The sequence below is a fragment of the Perognathus longimembris genome, chromosome 3 (assembly GCF_023159225.1).
Source record: "Perognathus longimembris pacificus isolate PPM17 chromosome 3, ASM2315922v1, whole genome shotgun sequence".
Taxonomy (NCBI): domain Eukaryota; kingdom Metazoa; phylum Chordata; class Mammalia; order Rodentia; family Heteromyidae; genus Perognathus; species Perognathus longimembris.
Genome location: NC_063163.1, coordinates 41046733 through 41074656, shown reverse-complemented (window position 1 = coordinate 41074656; position 27924 = coordinate 41046733). Strand labels below are relative to the sequence as shown.

Here is a 27924-nt window from a genome sequence, read left to right as displayed (position 1 = left end):
ACCACTAAGATCAGTGTTAGGAGACTTCAGAGGCATTGGCTGAACAGGTGGAGCCCTCCTAAGGAAAGCCCTTTCTATTTGTCTCAGGTGTACTGCCACCTTTTCCTCAGCTTTCTCAGTGGCAATGACTAATTTGTTTATCCCTGCTGAAGTAAGCAGGCACCTGGCCTTCGCTTTTGCAACTAGAGTCAGACAAAAACCATCCAGGTAGGAAGCTGACCATCCCTTGCTATCTGGGATCATCAGAAAGGTTTAAGTAGCCGAGGGCCTACTTAGAGACAGCTGGGAGAGACATAGGGAAAGAGATCGAAAAGTGCTTGTAAATAAGAGGAAGTAGCGAGAGGCTACTGAATTTCAGTGTGACCTGTTCTGTCAGGTGATTGGTTTAAGGGGGAGGGGACATGAAGACAAAAAAAAGTTAAGTGAAATGTCCTTATAAAGACAAAATCTATTTCTTTCCTGCCTGATGATTTGTCATTCTAGTCACTTCCTGCCTTGTGACCACACACCCGGGCTTGACAAAGCTGTTCTGCAGATCAGAAAGAAAAGAGCTCCTGGTCACACACCAGCTCAACTGAGGACAGAGTTTCTACAAGGTAAACTTTTTGGGTGTCTGTCTGTCCTTTCTAAGTGCATGGGGCTCTATTTCCCGGGATTGTGGATTTTGCCTTTAGAGAACAGAAGATCTGTGCACCTGTCACCCCCTGTGCGTTCTACCTCCGGTGACTGCCGGAACCTCGCAGCCGCCCTGTGGTTCTGTCTGGGGTGGGGCCCCTCTGCTCTGCAAGCTGGGTTCTTATCTTCAGCTACCACTCTTCCAAAACTAGGATTCTTTTTTATTTTTCCTTTTTAAACCAAACTATGATCTGCTTTATGCCTATTGCTTTAATTCAGGAAAGCTGTTTACTGTGATTTTTTTTGTCTGCTTTAAAATGTCTTTAGGAAAGTGCATATCGATCACTTAGATTGTGGTGCTTTAATGGGGGCAGTTTAATTTTAGCTTCTGTGGTTCTGTTTCTCTATAGAACTTTTATATAATACTTTAGTGGCTACATTAACTTCTTGGGTCATATGTTCCTGACTGTGATACTGTTACTTTTAAAAGTGATTTTGGGGTACCAATGGTTTTTAATGGGTGTGCTTAATGACCACATGGAATTAGAGTCTCCTCTTCTCCATTTATTCTTTAAAAATACAAGCGACCTGTGTTTCTTCATGGTACTGCATTTTTAGGATTAGCTGAATTATTTGTCAATGCTTATGGCCAAATAATTGGAATTCCTCAGTTAAATTCTGTAGGAAAGCCTTGTGTCTACAAAGGAAATTCTTTAAAACTTTGCTGAAGCATCTGAGAGATTTGAATCATGAAGTATCTGCTACAAATTCAAATTTGAAGCATTTAGATCATATAATACCAGCTTTTATTTATATATCATTTATTCATTTATCTACTATATCATCATGACACAACTCTAAGAACCATCAACAGATGATAAAATTATCTAGATTGACACTGGATACATTACTTGGTGTGCTCACAAAACCCACTGTTTCTTAGTCAAGTATTAGCAATTTGTTTCCTATAATTACTCCTCAGAACAACTTTATAAAAAAAGAAAAAAAGGGGCTGGGAATATGGCCTAGTGGCAAGAGTGCTTGCCTCCTACACATGAAGCTCTGGGTTCGATTCCCCAGCACCACATATATGGAAAATGGCCAGAAGGGGCGCTGTGGCTCAGGTGGCAGAGTGCTAGCCTTGGGGGGGGGGGGGAAAGCCAGGGAAGGTGCTCAGGCCCTGAGTCCAAGGCCCAGGACTGGTCCCCCCCCCAAAAAAAAAAAAAGAAAAAAAGAAAAAAAAAACCTCTTACTAAACAATAAAAACAAAGTGGCTTTTCCATTGGCAGACTAACTTCTTCACCAAGAATTGTTATAATTGGTATCTATTAAGTAAAGTTATTCAGATAGGTCTGTGTGGGCAAATTTGAATGGAGTGTGAGTTTCTGAAAGTTGCAAAGTGTGACATCTCACCTGAATCATTTAATACTAGCAAAAATGTGGGAGCCTAAAAGGAGAGGTTTCCACCCCCAAAAGACTAGAAAATATACTGTTTTAAGTAAAGCTAATGATGAGAATCAAATAATCAGGTGTGAAGGATGAAATAGAAAGAAATAAAAAATAGTAACTTTATATCAACCTAGTTATGCTACAGTATGGATCAGGGAAGTTCTCAAGTATCCATTCCTCTTTCTTCTTGCTCATGTCCAGTGACATCAGAGAGGATTTTGGGGGTATTTCCCTCAGTATTGCTGAGGTGGAATTGAATGGACTGGTGTCTATTGCAATCCCAGGGAGTTTCTTTGTAGCATTTAAAATTTCATCTATTTATTGGCTGGTGGCTCATACCTGTAATCCTAGCTACTCAGGAAGGAGGCTGAGATCTGAGGATTGCAATTCAAAGCCAACCTGGACAGGAAAAGTCCATACGACTCTAATCTCCAATTAACTACCAAAAAGCCAGAAATGAAGCTGTGACTCAGTGTGCAAAAAAGCCTTGAGCAATTAAAAAAAAAGTTCAGAGACAGCACTCGGGCCCTGAGTTCAAGCTCTAGTACTAGCATGTGTGTGAGTATGCAGACACACACATCATCATCATCATCATCATCCTCATCATCCTCATCATCATCCTCATCTCCTTTTGTAAATGATGTTCCATAACAATCAGCAATAGAGGACAGGATTTAAGTGTTTTAACTTCATTTAAACTTCTATGGTTAAGTGCTTTGAGGAAGGCAATGTCAACAAGTAAAGTCTCATTTGGATGTCTGCATTTAAACTAGAGGGGACAGGAAGAGAACCTTCGAACCCGGCATATGCTGAAGTCCCTAACAGAAAATGGCTCCCTGTTGCTTAGCAGCTAAACACATCCTGCTGAAAGTTTCAACCATCTCTAGATGACTTACAACACCTCATACAATTTAATGCTATACCTATCATTTTCTACTGCATTCTCTAGGTAACAGTGGCAAGACAGAATCTGTAGGTGGACACAATAGTTATACAGACAACATTTTGTAAAGTTGGTTGAGTTTGTGGATGCCGAACACAGGGTGATGGAGCTGACTGTCATAGTAACACTTTGTTTTGTTTTTTTTTTTTTTTTTTTGGCCAGTCCTGGGGCTTGGACTCAGGGCCTGAGCACTGTCCCTGGCTTCTTTTTGCTCAAGGCTAGCCCTCTGCCACTTGAGCCACAGCGCCACTTCTGGCCATTTTCTGTATATGTGGTGCTGGGGAATCGAACCCAGGGCCTCATGTATATGAGGCAGGCACTCTTGCCACTAGGCCATATCCCCAGCCCATAGTAACACTTTGTATGTCTGTGTTTCTTATATGTGTGGCCACTTTGGATGCCTGACCTCTCAACAACCATCAGAGATCAGAAGTAGGCTTAGTTGTTCAAGGATGCCCCAAGGTTACAGGCAGTGGAGGCAGGACCATCGGTGGTCAAAATTCCAAGTTCTGTGCTTCCTGTGTCCCAACAGAGCCTTCCTTAGGTGCCCTATGCTGACTCCTATGAGGATTATAGGATTTCATGACTAAATCTGACCAAGTGCTTAAAGTTTTGAGACAGAATGAGAGATAAAGAGGAAGGTAGAGAGAACGAAAGATAAAGGAGAAGAAATTTGCAAGAATCCAGCACACTTTCATTTTCTTTCTTCTTCTTTTTTTTTTTTTACCATTTCTCCCTGCAGAACTCATATGAAGTATTTTCTTTTAATTAATGCACAGTTTTTCTGAGAAAATTTTGAACCTTCACAGACTTGCTTCAACCCACTTCCCCAACCTCATTTCTTGTCATTTCCTTCTGCTCTAGCTGTCACATACACCCCACCCTTCCCCTTCCCCCCTCCCCTCTCCTGCCCATATTCTGGGTGCACCAGACCACAAGCCACCAGAAAGTTCCATGCTCTTTCACTCCAACTGTTTTTTTTTTTCAAACTGCCACAAACTTTATTGAATTCATTTCTTTACAAGCAACAAAAAAGATAAAATCAAGGTAGACAAGCATGCATCATGGCATTTATTGTGCACAGAGCCCCTATGATGCTGTTTTTACTCAATTATAAGCAGGTGTTAGCAATAGCTACACAAAGGCTGCAGTGTGAGACTATAAGTGCACTTGAATTTAAGCGATCTGGCTAGGCTAATGTTCTTTACTTACAGCCTGGTACACAAGTTATCTGGCTCATGCTACAGACCTTAAAGCTCTTAATTCAGCTAAAAATGACTTCATCTGAGGACCTTTTTCCTAGTTAGCTGCTTTTCCAATTTAGAATCTTCTAAATTGTCAAGATTAATTTCAACATAGCTAGGCTATCATCTGGCTGGCTATTCAATAACAAGCACAAATTTACTCAGTGACAAGCATAGGCTTAGTGAGTTTTGTGCTCAGATGGCTTTATTCATTACATTACTGGTTGGTTTTCAAAGTTCATGTTAAGAATCATGCCTCCCCAGAGACCTTCCCTAATTATTTCTCTCTACTAACTGTTCTATTTGTGGTGGGTGGGTGTGCGTGTACATGCACACGCACATACATACACACATATATCACTTGGATTTAAGGCCTGAGCACTGTCCCTGGCTTTCTTTTGCTCAATGCTAACACTATATTTGGGCCACAGCACCACTTCTGGCTTTTGCTGTTTATGTGGTGCTGAGGAATTGAACCCAGGGTTTCATGCATGCTAGGCAAGCACTCTACCACTAAGCCACATTCCCAGCCCATATCTGTGTATTTTTTAGATGCATTTTTTAACAGTATCTCTCTCTCTCTTTCTTTCTTTCTTCTTTCTTTCTTTCTTTCTTTCTTTCTTTCTTTCTTTCTTTCTTTCTTTCTTTCTTTCTTTCTTTCTTTCTTTCTTTCTTTCTTTCTTTCCCTTCCTTCCTTCCTTCCTTCCTTCCTTCCTTTCCTTCTTTCTTTCTTTCTTTTGTCAGTCCTGGGCTTGGACTCAGGGTCTGAGCACTGTCCCTGGCTTTTCTTTGCTCAAGGCTAGCACTCTGCCACCTGAGCCACAGTGCCACTTCTGGCCGTTTTCTATATATGTGGTGTGGGGGAATTGAACCCAGGGCTTCATGTATACGAGGCAAGCACTCTTGCCACTAGGCCATATTCCCAGCCCGATGCATTGTTTTTGTTTATTTTAATCTTAGAGTACGTATAGCCTTGATCCCACTGTTTTAGTTGTGACTCTTTATTTTGTGACAGATTTGAGTTCTTTCTCTCCCTCTCCAGGCACATCCAATGTCCTAAAGGTGTTTATGGAAACAAATAATTGTTCTCAAGATTTTATAAAAATGAATTTCTTATATACACATGGGAGTCTTTGATGTCACTCTCTAGCTTAGCATTTATTGAGTTCTCATGGTGATTACTGTGATAGGAGATACAATGATAGCTTAATGTTTTTGTGGCTATCACTCTTTGGGGTTTTTTTGTTGTTGTTTATTTGTTTTGTTTTTTGTTGCCAGTCCTGGAGCGTGGGCTCAGGGCCTGGGCACTGTCCCTGGCTTTTTTTTGCTCAAGGCTAGCACTCTGCCTCTTGAGCCACAGCACCACTTCTGGCCGTTTTCTATATATGTGGTGCTGAGGAATCGAACCCAGGGCTTCATGTATGGGAGTCAAGCATTCTTGCCACTAGGCGATATTCCCAGCCCTGTGGAGATCACTCTTCATCTCTGTTAAAGCCACATTCTTTCACTATAGCCTCAAAACAGCAAGTAGAATTTCCCCACAAGAAATTTAAGAAAGTGTACAAGAAAAAATTATAATCTCATTGTTTCAGCCTAAACATACTCATAGAACTAAACTTTAGTTACACCCACCAAAACTGTGTACTCAGTAATGTGCTTCTTTGAAGGTAAAGAACATAAAAATGTATATTATTAGTTTTTACTTCATGGATTCAAGTTAGTTTTAGACAATCCTTAAGTCAGCTTCTCCTTCAGGCCTCTTGGTGTGGAGAAGAAAGATAGAAAACAAACTTTAAAATCAGGTTAGGTAAAATAAAGTGCAGAACATTTATGAACATGTTTATAAAAGCATTAAACTTTATGATTAATACAAGATTTTCGAGGAGAAAGGCATTATTTAGATTAATTTTTTCTCCTAGGATATTTTGTGGGTCCAGTAGTTTCCCAGCTCAGAGATTTCAAATTAAATGACACTATTCTCTCTGTCAGTTTGTCTCTGTCTGTCTGTCTGTCCATCCTGGGGCTTAAACTCAAGGCTTGGGAGCTGTCCATGAGCTTTATTTTTGCTCAAGGCTAGCACTCTAATACTTGAGCCACAGTTCCATTTCTGACTTTTTGCTGTATTGGTGAAAGAGTCTCATGGACTTTTTTAAAAGCCCAAGGTGACTTTGAACCATGATCCTCAGATCTCAGCCTCCTAAATAGCTAGAATTATAAGCATGAACCAATGGTATTTATCTCCATCTTTATATTAAGCACTGGAAGAATTTAAAAATGGGATTAAAGCCACAAAAATATATAACTATTCAGACCTGCAGTTGTCTATTTCTTAAGTCAAAAGTGCTCATGCTTCATATAGTTTCCATTTTGAAGCTCTAAGAAGTTACTTCCTGATTAGACACCCATCTTCCTATAAACAGTGGCTGAACATACAGTGCTCCCAAGGTGGTAGCATCCTGTTCCCTTTCTCTATCCCCCTTGGTTCCTGTCTTAGACTAGATGCTTCCTGTTGTTTTGCTTTGTCAATTTCAATCATTACACCAGTCTTCCCAGCAGTTGCCTAAGTCCTCTGTCTTGTAAGATATTGCGAGCAATGGAAGGGAGAGCAGGGCAGGGCAGGGCAGGGTAGGGAGGAATTTCAACTTAACATCCTGTAATAATCACTTATACCTACACCCCACTTACTTTGAACTGGTTATTTTTCTAAATCAAATATTTGTGGTCATCACAACATTCCTATGACATAGTTACTCACATCATCTTCATACTTGATGACTAGTTCATTTATGTATTCTGTTTAATTTTTCTACAATTGTACCAATGTTGTATCAACTGTGCAATTTCAGAGCAACTTTCTAGAATAATAGGTAGCAAACCATAGTAATTAGATATGCCCAAATTCTCAAATGGAGCTCAATTAATTTTTATTTCCCTCAGAGGTGTATAAAATGGTCTGTTTTATCATTATGATCAATATCATTGCTGTTTATTCAGCTCTTTCTGTGCAGTTTTTTTAAACCAATTTAATAGGCATCTGAATAGGTCATAAAATATGACCTCCATCCTAAAAAACTCCAAACAATTTTTCTTTTTTCAAACAATTTTTCATCTTAGAAATTTATAATAATTACAGTCAAGTGAAAGTAACATTTTCTAATCTGTTGTGACCAACAGTCACGAACAAATTCAGCAATTTAATACTTCTACCCAAGTACACATACCTATAATTGCACAAGAATGGCTAAATATAAGTGTCCTAAATACTATGAAAGAATGAAAAATTGTTAATTGTGAGTGGGAGAACAGAGGTTTAAAAGTGACCCACTTAGTAAGGAAAAGTAAATTTTGCTCAACTTCAGAGCCAGGGCTATGTCAGCCCTACTTATAAGCTACAGAGAAGGCTGTTTGTCAAATATGGTCGGTCAGTTGTTTTTTCTGGCGGAAGGAAAAGCTAAGATGTTAAACTGAGGAACTAGCAATGCCACAGTTTTGTGGTTGCAGCATTGATTCTTGTTTTAGAGTAGCACCAGTTACAGGTTATATGGAGAGGCAGAGTAGCTTTCCCACACCCCTCTCTCTCATACACATATACATGCACATACACAAATACACATGCATGCATGTTGATGGGTAAATAAAAGTAGAAAAGGGGTTTTGTTCTCCACAGTAGAAAATCAAAATTGACTGGTCAGATAATTTATGCATATGGAATTGCATCTTCCAGATAATTTGTTTTCCTTTATACTCTGGTTGCACTTCCCAGGGAGAAGTGATTTAATGAAATACTCACCTCTTACTTACACTCGAATAACACCCTGTATTCTGATCCCTGCATCTGGTAATCCTCACCAAATTCATCCAAACTAGGTTTCCAAATGCACATTTTGGATTAGAGTAAATTTTTGTGGACTCTTATGTGGAAAATTCTACAGTGCATGAACTTTCCTGCCCAGGCTGGTTTGGAACTGTGATCCTTAGCTCTCAGTCTCCTGAGTAGTGAGGATTACAGGCATGAGCCACGGGCACCCAGGTTTACCCTATGAAGTCATTGGTATATAGGAGTTGAGCAGACCTAATCTAAAAATCTGAGTTCTGAAGTAGCCTGTAATGCAAAACTTTGATTTGATACTCAAAACGTTTCATATTTTGGAGTATTTCAGATTGTAGATTTTTGGATTATGGATGCTCAACTCCAATGGGAGTGCAAATACTTGGGATGCAAATATTTGAAAGTCCAAAAATTTCTGAAATCTGAAGCATGTTTAGCATTTTGGATAAGGGACACTCAACTTGTATTATCTTCACCAGAAGGACCAGTTTAAAGAAAGAAGAGAGGGTTATAAGATCTTTAGAGAAAGCTAAGTAACAGGTATAAAGAGAAAGTTAGAAAGATGGGATCAAATATGCAGTTTTACATTGTGGTGTACCCAGTCTTCATCTTAAAAATGTGAATTGAGACGAATGTTGATAGTTTATCCCTATAATCCTAAACTGCTCAGAAAGTTGAGATTCTTGTTTAAAGCCAGCCCAGGCAAGAAAGTATGAGACTCTTATCTCCAAATAATTATTAAAAAAAACAGAAGTGCTGCTGTGGCTCAAGTGGCAGAGCACTAGTCTTGAGCACAGTAGCTCAAGGACATTGCCCATTCACTGAGTTCAAGCCCTAGTATAGTGTGCATGTGCACACACACAATTACAAGTTAACTGAGCCAGGAGCAGTGGCACATGGCTATATCCTAGCTACTTGAGAAGTAGAATTTGGGAGATTGAGATTTGAGACCAGAGGCCAGCACAGGCAGTAAAGCTTGAGAGACTCCATCTCAGCCAATAGTTGTCCAAGTGTCAAGTGCCCGTAATCCCAGCAGTGGAGAAAGGACAGTGACTGAGGGCAGTATCCCATCTATCATCCCCAGTGTCCCAGAGAAGCACCAGTAGGAGGATTGAAGCCAGACAAACCCACCTCAGATATTAAAGCAAGATCCAATCCAAAAGGGACTGGAGGTACAGCTCAAGTGATAGGGCACCTGCCTAGCAAGCATGAGACCCTGAGTTCAGTCCTCCAATACCAACAAATAAGTAAATACATAAATAAATGACATTACCCACTTTTCTCAATGGCTTCTAAATATTTTTAAGTCCCTTATAAAAGATGGAATATGTGGGCACCTTTCCACATTTCCCCTTCCCCCCCTATGTCTTTCACATGGGGACTTTTCATCAAAATGTCACTAATTCTGTGTCTTCCTGGGCCTGTGGGGGAGTGACAGTTGAGATACTGCATCTGTCTGGTAAGGATCACATGGTTCCATTCTTGCCCCACTTCTGCCTGCACTTTCAGGGCCTTGATTCTCTCCCCAGTAGGGTGCATATGTCAGAGGTAGGTGTGTGTGTGTGTGTGTGTGTGTGTGTGTGTGTGTGTGTGTGTGTGTGTGTGTGTGATCTGCGGTTCAGGAAGGCTTAAGGAATGACCTCTCTGCTGATGACTGGTGCACACACCTGTCATCGTAGCTGTTCAGGAGGCTGAGATCGGGAAGATCGGAGATTGAAGCCAGCCTAGGCAGAAAAGTCCCAGAGACTCCCATCTTAGATTAGCCAACAAAATGCTGGACTAAAGGCATGGCTCAAGTGGTATAGCATACCAACTGAGTGAACAAGCTGAGCAAAAGCATGAGGTCTTGGCCTCAAACCCCAGCATTGCCAAAAAATAATGAATTAATCAATAGATAAATAAAGAACAAACCTAAGGTCAGAGAACTGGTAAAGGAAGAGTTAAGATCCTTAAGAAAGAAAAGATTCTCAGCTTACCTCTATTCTAGTAAGTAGTTTGTTAAATGCTCAAGCCATGCCTATTTAAACTACATGGTAGCTTTTAACATGATCTGCTAGATTCCCCCCAAAATAAACCTAAATATTCCTTTCTGTGACTGAGTTTGGATGATTACGCCTCATACCACACTTATCAGGAAGATCTCTTCCCAGCGCTACATTGATGAATCTACTGTCATACCGAACATATTTGAAAAGCAAGCAAATAAATACCTGAAAACTTCATGATTCAATGTCCTTAAAATAACATCCATAAAATGAAAGAATCCCATTAGGGTATTTAGCTATTTACATTTCACTTTTGTGCCACTTAAAAATTGGGCAAAAAATATTTGTAGCATAGGTCATTGTAAATTGGTATTGGTAAATATTGGCCAATTGATTATAACTTTTTTGTGTTTATTGTATTTATTTGAGGGGATTTGAACTCAGCGTCTGAGTGCTATCCCTGAGTATTTTTGCTCAAGGCTAGCATTCTACCATTTGGGTCACAATGCCAGTTCTGGCTTTTTGGTGTGTTAATTGAAGATAAGAGTCTCATAGACTTTCCTGCTCAAGCTGACTTTGTACTGTGATACTCATATCTCAACCTCCTGAGTAGCTATGATTACAGATATAAGCCATTGGTGCCCAGCCTCTGCTAATTTTTTAAAAAGTCAAAATAAATAGAACCCTATCAAGTCATACAAATTTTCAGCCTTCATTTATCTGAAATTCCTTTTCCTTCTGGTAGAAAATGAGCTTGTCATTAGGGATTTTAGGCATTAACTCCAAGAGTTCCTACTAAATATAAGACCACATTACTAAGTGTAGGCCGGGTCTTGTGTTACCATTGCTAATATACAAATATGAGCTGTGCATGGTCTCACTATTTTTCTGGTTCAAACTAAAACGGAGAAAACTGCTGGGAGACTTAGGGATGGAAATGCAGGCAGAAGTACAATGCAGAGTAACAGACTCAGCCTTGAGCATCTGCCCACCAGAGGGGGGGGCACCTGAGAGAGGGGAGCCAGAGAGGGGGGAGAACTCCTGAGATGAAGGAGCACCAGAGAAGGGAGGAGCATCTGAGAGGGAAGAACATCTGAGAGGGAGAGCACCTATGGTCTCTCTCACAGATGCCCAGAGCTCTTGCTTCTCATGACTCATAATGGATGTGACTGGGCTTTCTTAAGCTTGCTGTACATTTTTCCGCTCTGGCTACACTTCCTCAACTGTGGGAAGGGGCTTTCCACTGTCGGTATTTCAGGCAAACAGTCCAGGCAGAGCTTCTTGACTACTTCACATGAGATCAGTCAGAACCAAGTACTTTGGCTTCTTGTATCATCTACCAGTTCTGCCATACCTGGGGACAGTGTGTGTGTGTGTGTGTGTGTGTGTGTGTGTGTGTGTGTGTGTGTGTGTGTGTGTGTGTGTGTGTGTGTGTGTGTGTGTGTCTGTGTGTGTGTGTGTGTATGTGTGTCTGTGTGTGTGTGTGTCTGTGTGTCTGTGTCTGTGTGTCTGTGTGTGTATGTCTGTGTCTGTGTAGGTGGGGTTGGGCACTCTGGATGGGCCAGCGTGTGATATAAGAGCCAAACAAGTCAGGCAAAGAACATTTTCCAAGAGTACAGATATGAAATCTAATCTGTATTCATATGGAACATGCAATACACACACAATGAAGGGTTAGCATTTAGGTAATGACTATAATATTCATAAAACTTACAGAGCAAATTTTAATTTGTAAATGTTCTAGTTCTTTTAAAGTTTCAATATCCTCCCTCCTTCCCCCTCCCTCCCCACCACTTCTTTCCTTTAATAGACTGCATGTCAAGGTTTGTTGGTTTTTGGTTTTGGTTTGCTACTTTTTTAACACATAGATCCTTAACTTTCTTTTTTAACATTTCAGAACAGGTTTATCTGAAAGCAAAACAAGTAAACAAAAAAATAGCAAAAGAAACATTGAGAGTGAGACTCATATAGGGAGAGGCCGGGGATATTCCAACCTTTAGGCTCTTGGTGCTATCTGACTTGTGTGTTTCCCATGACTTGGCTGAACCAAATCAAGATCCCAGAGGTTTTACTTCTCTTTTCTGGGTAGTCAGTGACTCACTTTGAGTGAGTGGGAAGTAGCTTCACTCTCTAGGGCCCCTTTGGACACCTCTACTTCCTACTTCACTTTGTAATGTTTCCTAACATGAAGTGGTAGTGTATGGAGGACGCCGGGCAGGTGCATACAAGCAAACCCAAATGGCTCCGGACACAATGGTTTTGTCCTTTTTATTCACATTGTGCCTGTAGTAAGGGGAGCTGGCACCAGAATCTAGCCTAGATTTTCCTTCTTGGGATTTTCCTTCTGGAAATCAAAGCCAGAGAAGGAGAGCCATGCTGGCAACCTCTTCTCTTGGAGTTCTGCCTTCCATGGCCCTGACCTCAGTCACCTCAAACCCACAATGGCCTCCTCTGTGTGCTTTTGCTTGTCTCTCACTTTGCTGAGTTATATTATTTTAAATTTTTATTTTTTGCCTGGAATGGCAATTTCATTTTGTGTTCTGGAAAACTCCAAGTCATTACTCTAGTCAATACTGCCTTCTCAGAAAAACCCTTCCCTTCCTTTCCCCTCCCCCCCCCCCCCCCCCCCCCCGCACACTTCCCCCTCCACTCCCTTTTCTCCTCTCTCTCCCCTTTTCCTCCCTTCCCCTTCTCTTTCCTTGATTCTACACTCTGTAACTTTGAGTCTGGAGTACAAGTGGTTTATAAAATACCAAGAAAATGACTGGGGTGTGGAGGCCACTGAGAAGACTCCACAGTCAGGCCTGGGTGTGACTTTGCTGGCTTGTTTGCTTTATGGTTCTAGGGTTTGAACTCAGGACTTCACACTTGTTAGACAAACGCCTCATTGCTTGAGCCAAGTCCCCAGTCATTTTTTTTTTTTTGCTCTACTGATTTTTTTGGATAGTGTAGTATTATGCCTCCTAAGTAGCTGGGATTATGGAGTAAACCACCACACCCAGATTGTTTGCTGAGATGAGGGTCTTACTAACTTTTTGCCCAAATTGATCTGGAATAGGGATTGTCCTGATCGCTGCTGCTCCACTAGCTGGTAGTCTAGGCATGTTATAGGTACACCAGACTGTGACCTTGCTGTCCTTAACACTTCCTTTAAGATAATGAGAATGACTAGGAAGAATAGATATCTAGAATTTCCCCCAAAGGACACCAAAGTCCCCAGTAAAATCTTCCAGAAATGTGTGTAACTAAATGACAGGAGGTCAGATCTTTGACCATTTACACTTTCCTTTTGAGTGACCCCAAAGATAGACAGAGAATCTTGAAATACAGGAATTGGGTGATCAGAATAAGGATGAGAATTGTCCCCTGTTCATAGCTATGTGACCCTGTCAATTCATCTTGGTTCCCCATCTATAAAGAGAGAATACTAGCCATATCTAAGACTGTGGTGAGAAATGAATGAAACCATGCACATAAAAGCATAGAGTGCTGAGGAACCACTCAGCAAGCATTAACATTAGACACTTAGCACAGTCTTCCCATTTGTCCTTTAGCTACTGTTTCTGTGAGTCCGACTAGCTAATCTTTCTGTAGACTGACTAGGATTAATAATCCTGCCTGAGTAAGGAAGACAATTGACTGATCTTCATTCATTCTTTCACTCATCTGCTCAGTCTGAGGGTCTTAGTCCATTTTGTGCCAGTCACCAAATACCTGAAACTGAGCAATTTATGAAGAAGAGAGATTCGTTTCTTACAGTTTTGGAGGCTTGGAAATCTAGAAACCAAGGATCTGCATCTGGCAAGGATCTTCTTGCTGCATCATCCCAGGGTAGAAGGCAGATAAGCAAGAGGGCATGCGTGAGAAAGAACAAGAAGGCTGTCCATAAACACCTTAAAGGAGGTGCCACCTGTCAACACTGCTGTGTTGGGGATTAGATTTCCAACATAGGAACTTTGGAAGATATATTCAAATCAAAGCCTTCTGTCACAAGTCACTTTCTCTGGGGACCATCTTTTGTTCTCCAAGGGAGAGCTACTTTTTTTTAACCTCTTCCTGTGAATCTTGAATGTCCTTTTGTGTTCTAGTGACTGGTATCTTTCTGACTACATAGGCACTACCATTATCTTTGTATCCTTAGCATCCAAAAAAGGACCAGGTAGTTGGTAGATGTCTGTTGAAGTCACAGTGTATGAATACATGGATTGGGTTGCGACAACACTATAATTTCTCAGAAGGCAAATTTCACAATCCAGTAAATAATATGCAAAATATGTGCAGGAAAACATGCCTCCTCTGTGTTCTATGACTCTAGGACTCACTTTTCCTTAAATAAACTGTTCATATAGGGATAATTCTACAGCTATAGACAAGTTACAGAGACAGTACACAGACCTCATATACCCATCACTCTGTTCCCTTACTCCAAATAACTGGACTCTCTATTATATTATAGATTAGTGTTGTTTCCCTTCTTTTTAAAAATTGATATATACAATTGAATGTGTCATATACAGCAGAATACTTTTAAATATACATGTACTTTACTGTAAATATCTATATATGTGCATATATATGTGGGTATGTATGTACAAGAGATCATCTATGTAGCTATAACAAATACCTGCTATAGAAAACCATCCTAGCCTCCCAGAAACAGCATTCTACTCTCAACTTCTGTAAGATCCACATTTTTAGATACCACATAAATGAGATCATGAACTACTTGTCATTCTGTACCTGACTTATTTCAGTTAAGATACTATCTTTTAAGTTCATCCTTGTTCTTATGAATGAACTATTAATCTATTGTGTTTACTATAGTCTCTTTATCCATTTTTCAGTTGTTGGATACTTAAGTTCTTTCACTTCTCAGGCATCATGGGTGTGCCACAGTGAACATCAGATGCAATGCTGGGGAATGAACACAGAGCATACTGGACAGGTGTTTTAGCACTACGCTACATCCTCACATGTCTTTTAATGTACACATTCATGTCCTTTGTCTCTATACCTAATAGTGGGATAGCAGGATCAGATGGGAGTTCACAACCTCCATACAGCTTTGCATAAAGGTTGTAGTATGGCTATTAATATTTCTAAATAATTTTATTGTTTTTAAGTAGTTGTACAAAGGGATTCTAATTCAACATGTCAGTTTATGGGGACAGTGCATCTTGATATGGCTATTATTAGTATGCTCATAGTTTAAGGAAGTTGGTACAGTCCTTAGAGATAGCCAAGTAAATAAAGATTTGGGGGGAAAAACCCCACAGGATAAAGGAATAAAAAAGGAATTTAAAAAAAAGGACCTGAAGGCAGGCTCCAAGGCCGGTGATGGAATTTTTATGAATTGAATAGCTCTTGTAATTCCCCTTGAGCATATCCCAAGAAAGAGGGAACTTTCATCCTATCAGCAAGGATTTAGGTTACAAGGTAGAAATGTGAGACACCAGTAGGGGTGTGGAGTTTCGTTATTTGGATATTTTTAAAGAAAATAGCAGATGACTCTCTTTCTGGGACAGTTTGTGTAGAAACCAGGATTGAACTGGATCAGCATGTCTTAAACGGTGTGATGACATCCCAGAAAGGCAGGTCCCAAGGGTTCTCCTGATAAAGTCTCTGCTCTGCACAGTGCAGCTGAGCAGCTGAGCAGTGAGCCTCTGCCTTGGATCGGTGAGGAGATGCATCTAGAGGAGCCTTGTGTACTGCTGAGGTAAGAGCAGGAACAGAGTCCCCAGCCCCTGGGAGCCAGGCTGCAAGGGCCGGAAGCCCCTCCTCCCCTACTTGCTGACCTCACAGGAAGTAACTCACCTGGAGGCCATAGCCACAGCTGTGCAGGGCTTCCTGGCCTACTTCACCTACTTCGCTGATCATTTGCAATACTGCTTATGATTTGTACATGCATTTATCAGCTACTTAATAGGAGTAGACTTTTGAATAAAGAAAACTGAGGCCTGAAGAACAAGCTAGGGGCTGAAGTAGATTTCTGGGTTTTTCTGATGGCCAAGCTATTACCTGCTAGTTATTTCAACTTGACTTCCTTTGGAGTTCTTCCAGTATATTAATTATCCCCACATCTTCATTGCTTGGGTTGATTAAGGCATCTGATATTGTAATTTTTTTATAAGCTTTTGCTATTTAATCTGTTTTCCTCCACAAAGCTCTAGTTTCAGTTTTTCACTTGTTTCTGATGTTGGGAAGATTTATTTTACAAGACCATATGTAATAAATTGGCCACAATGTATTTGTTGTGTTTGCAACCTGACATTTACCTGTGAGCATCATGCAGTCCTAGTGTTTGTGACCCCCCACCCCCTCATGCTCAAACCCCTGACTCCAGAAACCACAGCAACACTCTGTTCAAAGCTATCAGGTGGGGGTGAGAGAATGAGTAATGTTGGAGGGAAAATGCACAGTACAATGACAAGGAATCGGCCGGCACATGAGAATGTTCAACTTCCTGAGAAATAAGCATTTGGAATACTGTAAACTTTCAGGAGCAGAGAGAGTTTGAGAAGTGGTTGTGGTAATATGTGAAAATGAAGGGAGCTGTGGATGGTCTTGGTACCCGGAGTAGCAGTGTTCATAGCCTAAGGAAGGAGGGAGATCCTGAGGCACCCCAGTCTGGAGTATCCCCTTTGCTTGCAAGAGGTTAATGTAGGTAACCTGGTAGAAAACAGAGGTATTAAGAGTATTCTGGGGAAACAGGCAGAGAGATGAGAACTTAGCTGATGACAGCGCCAGGCTCTGTATGCCTGGCTCTACCTGGCTTTAGATGGCCCCATGTTGAGTGGCCAACCAAAGAAGTTTCTAGACCATTGTAAGGGTAATCAGGTGGGAAGTCAGCCAGTCTGCTTGCTTCTCCTGCGTGTTCATGGCAGGACTGAGCCTCTACTATTTTCCACCCTTGGGCCTTGGGTCAGAGACTACAGAAACTGGAATTCTGTAGCCTGGAGCAGCCCTTGGGAAATTAGTGAGTTTGCAGGAAGAGAAGAAGACTATCTAGATGAGATTTTAACTTAATAAAAGGATTCCTAAGAGTTACTCCAAATGGTTATCTATGTTTGAGGCCTTTTTTATTATAATTTGGATTCATAGAAACAGGCTGCTGCTGGTGGCCCATACCTGTAAATCTTATTTTCTCAGAAATCTGAGCATGAAGAATGGGCAGTTGGAAGCTACCACAGGTAGGAAAAGTCCTTGAGACTCTTACCTCCAATTAACCAGCAGAAAGTTAGAAGTGAGTCTGTGGCTCAAGTTGGTAGCATACCAATGTTGAATGAAAAAGCTAAAGGACAGCTTGAGCGACTAGGCTGTTAGTTCAAGTCCCTTTACTGGCCTAAGAAAAGAAAAAAGACTGAAATAAAATACAGAAGCACAAAGTCACATACTTTACAAGTTTTTTTTCAGACTTATCAATTAATAACATAACAGGCATACATGTATCTACAGAGAAATAGGCTCTCAAGCACAAATATTCTTTTTTAATGCATTTTTATTGTTATTGTAGATGTGATATACAGAGGGGTTGCAGTTATATAAGTCAGATAAAGAGTACATTCCTTTTTGAACAATGTCACCCCTTGCCAGATGTTCTTAAAGTCAACCTCCTACAGTGACCTACTTTGGAAAATGGGGAGGGCAGGATTAAGTAAAAGCAAAGAGTTTTCTTACATAGCTTTATCCTGATGGCTTAAAAAATAAGTACATGGGCATTTTATTTTTCTTAAGGATCTTGTATATGTTTCATTTCTTAGTAATTATAACCCAGTGCTTAAGATTTCAGGAATCAGATAAGCAAAATACAATTTAACAACAGATTGAAGAACTTATAATGTTTTCTATAATGTGTTTTGCATTGCTTATGGTGTATTGAGGTGATTGGAAGTTGTATACTATCAGATAACATTGAAAGTCCTAAGATAGAGCTAGGAATTTGCCCTGAGTATCTAGTTTTACGTTAACTACTGAGTCAAGTTGCAGGAAAAGTGGGGCACATTCAAAAAGGGCTGCATCCGATGCCCAGATTCAAGCAGACTGCACAATTGGCATCCGTGTATTGAATCACAGCCCTGAGCTGCCCAGAGAAGCCTCCTTTTCAGTAAATGGGCGGTGAGCATCTTCTCACCCTGGGTAGCTACTTTCCTTCCTTTCTGCTTCTTTCAAGATCACGTAGAAAGCTCAGGAAAAAAACAAGTCCATTCATATTAGCATATTGACTTTAGAAAGCATATTTTCTTCTGTAAATTCTTTGGCAACATGTTCAGTAGTAAATTCCTACTAATAGTCCCTGTATTCAAACTTCAGGGAACTTGAAGCAGGTACTTTCGTGATAACTCATTGTCAGAAATTCTCTGATCTGGGAAATATCTAATTTGAACAAAGACACAAACTCACAGACTTGAAAGGAATGAAGTTTCTGTGGCTTTGGCAGCTTGAGTGACTTACAGTAAAAAATAACCTCATAATTAAATTATCTTTCTATCTGTCTGTCTAGTTAAAGATACATACAACAACAACAACAACAACAACAACAACAACAAAACACTGACATTTCCCTTGGCTAAATATCTTGACATTCTTTTTTTTTTCTCAAATTTATCTTGACATTCTGTAACTATTGATTTGATAAACTTAAGTGCTCATTGAAAAACTAACAGTCAGAGGTGACCTTGATGCACAGTTTGAGATTTGTCTTAGATTTGTCATTTCAAAACAAAGTTTTTGGGGCTAGGAATATGGCCCTGGGTTCGCTTCCTCAGCACCACATATACAGAAAATGGCCAGAAGTGGTGCTGTGGCTCAAGTGGCAGAGTGCTAGCCTTGAGCGGGAAGAAGCCAGGGACAGTGCTTAGGCCCTGAGTCCAAGGCCCAGGACTAGCCAAAAAACAAAATAAAACCAAACAAAAAACCAAAAAACAAAGTTCTTGATTTGCAAAAGACCTTAAAATGATTGCTGGTAGGATATCCTAATTAGATGATACAATCACTAAGAAGGATGTGGGCTGGAGGTATGGCTCAATGGTAGAACACTTGTTTAACCTATACAAGACCCCATATTCAATCTGGAGACTGAAAATAAACTAATAAGCAATTAAGATCATACTCAGTACAGGGGCAAGTAAAGCTGAGCTGAAGAAACCGTTCATATGGAGCCTTGTAATTCTGCCTAACAAGGAAGCTAAGATCTGAAGATCTGGGTTTCAGCCCAGTAGGGGCTGGAAAGTTTGTGATACTCTTATTTCCAATTAACCACCAAAAAGCTGGAAGTGGAAAGCACCCAGGCCCCAAGTTCAAATACCAGTGCCAGCACAGTACCAGCAGAGAAAGAGAGGAGAGGGAGTGATGGAGAGAGAGGGAGAGGGCTGGGGATATGGCCTAGTGGCAAGAGAGAGAGAGGGAGAGAGGGAGAGAGAGAGTTTATAGTCTAGAAAACCCATGCATTCTCCAGGACCTGCTTTCAGGTACCAATGCTTCATCAGGCCCTGTGACTACTGCCAACATGGCACTTGTGTTACAAACACCCTCACCAATTGCCCTATGGCATCTGAATAACTCTATAACATTATCATGGCTATACCTTCAAACATGCATGAATTAAAATAGGTGCATGTCCTACAGGCAAATAGAGACTGTGTAATAGCTAAATCTGATTGCATCCTCAGCAATATCTTTCTTAGCAATGCTCTGATTTATGTGATTTTTAAAAAGTTTATAAAGGTGATGTTTTGACATTAATTATATCCTCTTCCTGGCACCCTGATGCTGTCATTTGCACATTCAGTTCCATTAGTTTAAGGGTCTCTTTTGTTGTTAGACACCTTAATGGTCCTTTTACTGCTAGCCCCACCCTTTTCCTGCTCTGCTCAAGAGTAATTGCATCTATCAACACCAGCCTGGTCTGAGAACTTCTGCCTTGGAGGAGAACTTGTACACTGATAAAGCATTTCATTTGCTGGAAACTTCAGTTTCCTTATCTAGAAAATTAGAGGGCTGTAGTAAATTATTTCTGAGGTGACTTCCATCTCTTAAAAATTAGGCTGTGTTTCTAGGACCCACTGTTCATTGTCATGGAAAGCATCACTGCCTAGCTCTGTGTAGGTTTGGGCTCAGCCACAACACAAACTATCAAAGCAAGTTCAGCAGCCCACTCTTTCTTCCCTTGTTCACTTCTCTCACTGCTTCAACCCATTTCCCTTTTGTAACTGTGAAATCACTGGGGAATTTTATACTTTAAAATTTTTTGCATGTTTTCTTACTATTTGGCTTCTTTGTGTTGATTTTCCCAACTTACAAATCTCTTAGAAAAGTTTTAGGTACTTACATGTCCTATCTTAAAAATCATGTGGTTTTAAAGGCAGGTACAGTCAAGGTTGTATGTAATCCCAGCACTTAGGAAGTAGAAACAGGAGGATAGAAAGTTCAAAGCCAGTCTGAACTATTTAGGACTACTGTCTCAAAAATTCCCAAATAAGGCTGGGTGCTGGTGTCTCACACCTGCAATTCTAGTTACGCAGGAAGCTGACATCTGTGAAGATCACAGTTCAAAGCCAATCTGGGCAGGAGAGGGTAAGACTCTTATCTCCAATTAAGCAAAGCAGAAGCAAAGCCATGGCTCAAGAGGTAGAGCATGAGTCTTGACTAGAAAAAACTAAGGGACAATGCCCAGGCCCTGAGTTCAAGCCTTAGTACTGGCATCAAAATAAATGAACAAAAAGCAACAACAAACCAACAAAATAAAAATTACATAAAGTAGCCTCCTTTTTCCTTTTCAGTATTTTTTTTTTACTTCTGTGGGTCCTTCAATTTTTATACTAAAATGTTCTACTTTTTCATTATACAATGATCTGTAGATTTGTTTTAACATTTGTTCTTATCCAATACTATAATACTTTTGTTTCTTTCTTGGCTCTGATTTTGACACTCAAAACAGACCCTTATTCCTGCCAGTACTTATGTTCCTTAGTAGTCTTTTAAAAGTCCTATAAAATCTGACACTCTTCTGCCAAGGATTGGAGCTGGGTTTGGATCCTGTTTGTCCTTACCTTTCACATTGCTTCAGGATTACTGACTTGGCCAGTACTGTTGAAATGAAGAACAGGGCTCCGTTTAAAAGTAGACATTCATAAACTAGTGTGTTAAATATGCGAATTTATCTCACAAAAATCACAAGCACACATGAACCAAAAGGTGTTAAGACCCTAAGAGCCATCTAGCTGTTGAGCCCTAGACCAGTTCTGACCTCATTCCGGCTGCAGTGTGACAAGACCTGGTGTGAATGCACACAGGGAAGTGTTGGTATAAAGGAGAGCCCAATCAAGCTAGTCACAGGACTCATCAAGTATGCAAAGTTCTATGTTGATCTCTCAACAGAAGTCTTAATTTGGTAACACAAAAGAAAACATACTCTCTTCAGCTGGCATGTCTAGACAGGCTCGTGAGTAGCTTGTAAATCTTCTACAATCTTTCAAGATTATAGAAATGTAATGAGTAATTTAATGAATGATTGGATACTAGTCAGAATCAGAAGGTGTGGAGCCTGCATAGACAGATGGGAGAGGAGGAGAGACTTGAGAGCTGGAGTCTCCACTGCCCCTCTACCTAGCTGTGGGATCTGAGAAATGTATTTTAGCTTCTGTGGACTTCTGTTTCCTGGCCTATAAAATGGAACTGTAAATTGGGCCCTGGTGGCTCATGCCTGTAATCCTAGCTACTCAGGAGGCTGAGATCTGAGGCTTGCAGTTCAAAGCCAGTATGGGCAGGAGAGTCCATGAGACTCTTAGTTCCAATTAACCACCCCAAAAGCTAGAAGTGGATTTGTGGATCAAGTTGGTAGAGAGTGCTAGCCTTGAGCAGATAAAGCTCAGGGACAATGCCCAAGCCTTGAGTTCAGGCTTCCGGACTGAAAAGGAACTGTGAATATATTCTGTGTAATGTATAATTCACTCATGCATAATGTATTCTATCAGCTGATATTGTGGGACATTAGAAAAGACACAAACTATTGTATTTCCTGCATCTCACAAACAACCTCTTCTTTTCACAAGCCCAGTGAGGATTTAGTTATCAGATCTCTGTTCTGCCATGATAAGAAAATTAAAGTTGGTTTATCACCTATAGACAGGGTGAATTATACAGCTGATGATTCTATTTTTGTGTTAGCTCTAGAGAACAAGGGTTTAATTTTTCAGCCTATTTCCAGCAAAACATGCAGATGTCTGCTGAAGTATTAAATTTCCTCTGTCTTCATCTCTTATCATCAATGCTCACTTCTTCCTCACCAGTTGCATTATTTCATTGATTTCACCTTTAGGTTTGGATATATCTTTGTAACTTGGGCTGAAACTATGTTTGGAAAAAGACATTGTTGAAAGGAAGGAAGGAAAGATGGAAGGAAATTAGAGAAAGGAGAGAAGGGAAAAAGAAAAGAAGAAGAAAGGAGGAATGGAAGGAAGAGAGGAGGAAGGGAAGAAGAAAGGAAGGGAGGACAGATAGATACTATCTGTCTCTTAAGGATTTTTGTATTGCATGAAGAAGATTGTGTTTAAAGTGGAATTTTAAATGAACTGAAATACAATAATATAATTCTGTAACTGTTCAAAGCATGTTCCTCAGAGTTCTAATAAATGAATCAAGTGACAAGGAGACATGACGCTATGATTTTCAACCAAAGATTCTCAGGGTTGTTATTTCAATGTTTACTTCTTTGTGGTGCTGATTATTTGTTTACTGTGTGTGTGTGTGTGTGTGTGTGTGTGTGTGTGTATGTGTATGTATGTATGTGTCTGTGTGTCTGTGTGTATGCCTGTTCTGGGGCTTTAACTTGGCACTGTCCTGAGCCTTTTTGCTTAAGGCTAGCACTTTACCACTTGAGCCACAACTCCACATTCAGCTCTTTGGTAGTTAATTGGAGATAAGTCTCAGAGCTTTCCTGCCTGAGCTAGCTTTGAACCTCAATCATCAGATCTCAGCCTCCTGAGTAACTAGGATTACAGGCATTAGCCACTAGCACCCAGCTACTTGTTTACTTTTATTTATATATAAAGGTCACTGTTAACAAGAGTTGCCTGGGCAGAAACTAAAGTTTGAAACTGTTGATGGACTGGGCTCTTGTTCAAGTGAAAGAGTGCCTTCCTAGTAAGTACAGAGCCATGTATTGAAACCCAAGTACTTCCTGGAAAAAATAATAAGTATAACTCTATATAATGGTATGAAATCATGAAAAAAAAGATTTTAAACATCCTATTCCAAATTTAAAACATTTTAAGGAGTGATCATTTTATTAAAGGTTCAAAATATAATTGCACTTAAGAATATCCCTCATCTACCCTCCCACTCAATTTATCACCAACCTCCCCCAAGTGGAAATCTAGAGCCAGCTTCAACTTCAATGTGACACAAACTGGATTGGTGCCAAGACTAATGAGGGACAAGGAGAAAGAACATAATCCATTTTCTAGTTCATGCTCTTTCTGCCCACTAGAGGGCAGAAATAAAGTACCAGAACCAAGAAATTGCTCAAGCACTAGCATATTTCTCACTAAGATTGTAACTTTGCTCAGACTGTCACACAGAAATTACTAGAAGGCCAGCTACATTTCCTCCATCCCTACATACATAGGGAACTTTGACTAACTTTCTTTGAGTTTATAACATGTATTTCAACATGGGTTGGCCAATTTACTTTTTAAGTATTTTTCCAACCAGTCTTTTATTATTCCAATCAATTTTCTTTTTCCAATCAATTCTTACTATTATGTAAGAATTGGACAAAGTTGTTTCCTGTGATATTTTCATAGATTCATATAATAAAAATTCATTTCTTCAATTACTCTTTTCTTCTCCTTTGTAAAACAATTTTAACAAATATTATTCTACTTTCATGGAAAAATACTTAGATCTTATTCATGGAGCATCTGCCAACCAGTAAATTTAAATAGGCATGAGGGTATTTTTTTAAAGCATTTGTGTAAAAATTAAGGGTTTAGGAGTATACTGCTATGTTACGAACGACTCCAAAATGTAGATCTTAATACTTCTCTCTCTCTCTTTCTCTCTTACCTCCTCACCTCCACTGCTACTGATTGGCTGAGCTCAACTGGGAAATTCTTCTATTTCTTATGATACTGTCTAGCACTTGTAGTCATCTGGGAGTTCAAATGAGCCTGAAAAGCCGTATTTGCCTAACTGGGTGTCCAGAAATTGAAAGCCGACTATCACCTGAAGCTCAGCAGAGACTTAACTAGAGCACCACAAATTCTCTCCTTCTTTGGTTTCTTAATGTGGCCTGGATATTGCACAACATGGCAGTTGGGTATCAAGAGGGAGTATCCTAATAATGGACATACTCAAGTTAAGCACTCCGATTCCACCCTATCTCTTTAAAAAATTTTTTTAAATTTTTATTGTTAAACTGATATACAGAGCGGTTACAGTTTCATACATTAGACGTTGGATACATTTCTTGTACTGTTTGTTACCTCCTACCTCACTCCCCCCTCCCCCCTTCCCCTTTCCCTTTCTGTTCAGTAGATTTACACTAAACAGTTTTGCAAGTATTGCTTTTGTACTCGTTTGTCTTTTTTACCCTGTGTCTCTCGATTTTGGTAGTCCCTTTCAGTTTCCTAGTTCTAATACCTGTATACACGGTTTCCACTGTACTCAGATAAGATACAGAGATAGTGCAGGTACAACCACATCAACCCTCTTTTTTTAATTTAATTTATTTATTAATTGAATACAAATTTTTTGACAAGGTGTTGTGCAAAAAGGGTACAGTTACATAGTAAGGCAGTGTGTACATTTCTTGTGATATCTTACGCCCTGTTTTTCTATCCCTTCTCTAGGTCAGGTAGACATATATACAATATACAATGTATCAAGAACATATCCAGTAGCCACGTGGCCACGCCCAAGAAGGTTCGCCTAGGGCTTTAAATGTAATCTCTATATTAGACAATATGTCGACAGTAGTCTTATATGAACGTACATACATAGCTTTTGAGCTATTGTATTCCCCTGAGAGGTCAATTTTTGACCTTTATATGTTGAGTAGTTGTTTGGTTTTAGTTACATACTGTTGGGTCGCTGCCCCAATCCTGTGGGGAATACTACTTGACAAGCAGTTTTTGGTTTCACAGACTTTGTCTCTACTGTCTCTCTGTCTCCCTTTGTTGACAGTCATATATCAGGGAGATCATGCCCCTTTGTGTTCTAGGCTTGTCTCGCTCAACATTATTTGTTCGAGTTCTGACCATTTCCCTGCGAATAACAATATTTCACCATTCCTAATCGCTATGTAGTATTCCATTGTGTATAAGTACCATATTTTTTGGATCCATTTGTCTGTGGAGGGGCATCTGGGTTGTTTCTATATTTTGGCTGTTGTGAATTGTGCCGTGATAAACATGGAAGTGCAAATGTCTTTTTGATATCTTGGGGTTTGCTGTTTAGGATAGATGCCTAGGAGTGGTATGGCTGGGTCATAGGGTAGGTCTATATTGAGCTTTTTTTTTTTTTGGCCAGTCCTGGGCCTTGAACTCAGGGCCTGAGCACTGTCCCTGGCTTCTTTTTTTTTTTTTTTGCTCAAGGCTAGCACTCTGCCACTTGAGCCACAGCGCCACTTCTGGCCATTTTCTGTATATGTGGTGCTGGGGAATTGAACCCAGGGCCTCATATATACGAGGCAAGCTCTTTTGCCACTAGGCCATATCCCTAGCCCTATATTGAGCTTTTTGAGAAACCTCCATACTGTTCTCCAAAGTGGTTGTACTAATTTGCACTCCCACCAACAATGGAGAAGGGTTCCTCTTTCCCCGCACCCCCTCCAGCATTTGTTGTTGCCTGAGTTCAGAGTATAGGCCATGCTAACTGGCAACCCTATCTCTTGATATGAGGAAAATCCACCTATGAATTAGGGAGGGGGAAGATGGCAAAAAGATGTCCTTGGAAACCACTATTGAAAAGGTTGAGGAAAGGGCTATTTCTGACTACATTTTATTCTAAAAAATGATTGTAAGCCATAGATGAAAGATCATTTCTGCTTTGTATATGTGAGACTTGCTTCTAAATTCAGTACTTTAAGAATGAAGCTGCACAAAAGTCATTCTTCTCTTCTCTCCTCTCCAGATCTGTTACCTAACGCAGAAAAAGATGGCTAGAGGATCAGTGTCTGATGAGGAAATGTTGGAGCTCCAAGAGGCTTTTGCCAAAGTTGGTGAGTAAACCTCAGGCCTCACAGTTATTTATTGAGTAGCTTCAGGTCAGATTCAATGAAATGGCAGCATAATCAAAATAGCAACAGTAGAAGGAAGTTAGTGGATTGGCTACAGGTACTGAGAGAACTTACATTTCACAGATAAGTTTGACAAAAGTACTTCTTTATACCAACGTGGAATGTGAATTCTTTCTCCCCTGTAGCTTTCTCCTAAAGATGGTCTTCAAGACTCGTCTTTTATATCTTGTCTGCTTTCAGTTGCTTTCCTTTAATACATGGCATACTTTCTTACACTTTATCACAAGGCCTGCGATGTACTTAATAGTTTAATAGCTTTGAAAGAGCTATTTCAGATTCCTTTTCTCTTCTTTGACATTAGGACTCTGTTACTATGAAGGTTGGGTGAGGCTAGCACCCTTACCCAATAACAATAGGCCACTTCTGAGATTTTTTTTTCCCACTCCTTCAGAGTCAAGCCTAAATCCTTGAAGGATCAATACCCCTAGTTCCTCACTTCCTATTTGGTCTTTTCTCACCTTTCTGAAAGTGGTACTTGAATTATCTTGAAGTGTCATATTGTTTGCATTACAGATACTGATGGCAATGGGTATATCAGCTTCAATGAGTTGAATGACTTATTCAAGGCTGCGTGCTTGCCTCTGCCTGGGTACAGAGTAAGAGAAATAACAGAAGACCTGATGGCTACGGGGGATCTTAACCAAGATGGGAAGATCAGCTTTGATGAGTTCATCAAGGTGAGTCTCATGCAGAATCCTAGGTGATACATTTGAAACTTGGAACATTTATCAGTGAAAAAAAATACCAAGAAAAGTGTTCCTACCCTCTTTACTTCATCATTTATACTTTTTCTTTGTTTTCTGGAACACTGATTAGAATTTCTAAAAATTTATTTTCTCTTTGTGCAGGTTTTCCATGGCCTAAAAAGCACAGAGGTTGCCAAGACCTTTCGAAAAGCGATCAATAAAAAGGAAGGGATTTGTGCAATCGGTGGTACCTCAGAGCAGTCTAGTGTTGACACCCAACATTCCTACTCAGGTAGGTTGTACTAATAGGTGGGAAGATGAGAGATCCAATGGTTTGAGAAGAAGGAAATGTGTGGGAGGGCTAGGTACTGTACTCAAAACCTGAGTGGGTCAAGTTGGGCCATGGTGGCTCATGCCTGTAATCATAGCTATTCAGGAGGCTGAGATCTGAGGATTACAGCCCAAAGGAAAGTCCATGAGGTTCTTTTTTTTTTTTCACGTTTGACAAGAAATTTATTCACTAAGTTACAGATGTAACTTTAACCATTCTGTACATCTCCATGAGGTTCTTATCTCTAATTAACTACCAAAGAGCTGGAAGTAGAGCTGTGGCTCAAGTGGTACAGAGTTAGCCTTCAGCAAAAGAAGCTCAGGGACAGCGCCCAGGCCGAGTTCAAGCCCAGGACTGGCACAAAAAGGAAAACAAAACCTTGAGGTATAAAAATTGAAGATAGAAGTAAACACAACTTTATGAACTGCCATCTCTTTTCTTGTGTGTAAGTGGGCCAGCTCCTGTATATAATATAGGAGCTATCCTAGCTCTAGATAGGGTTTGATACCAAGTGATCTTATCTGTGTTAAAAAAAAAAATAACAG

General features: G+C 40.1%; 1 protein-coding gene across 1 annotated transcript in view; it reads left to right on the top strand.

Annotated features, from left to right (window-relative positions):
• Positions 1-483: 483 nt before the first annotated feature.
• The window catches only part of Lcp1 (lymphocyte cytosolic protein 1), a 49310-nt gene continuing 21869 nt past the window's right edge, over positions 484-27924 (top strand). The window contains exons 1-4 of the mRNA XM_048341356.1: positions 484-596; positions 26197-26284; positions 26876-27039; positions 27211-27340. Coding sequence (XP_048197313.1) covers positions 26221-26284; positions 26876-27039; positions 27211-27340 — 358 coding nt within the window. The 5' untranslated portion in view covers positions 484-596; positions 26197-26220. The remainder of the gene's footprint in view (positions 597-26196; positions 26285-26875; positions 27040-27210; positions 27341-27924) is intronic.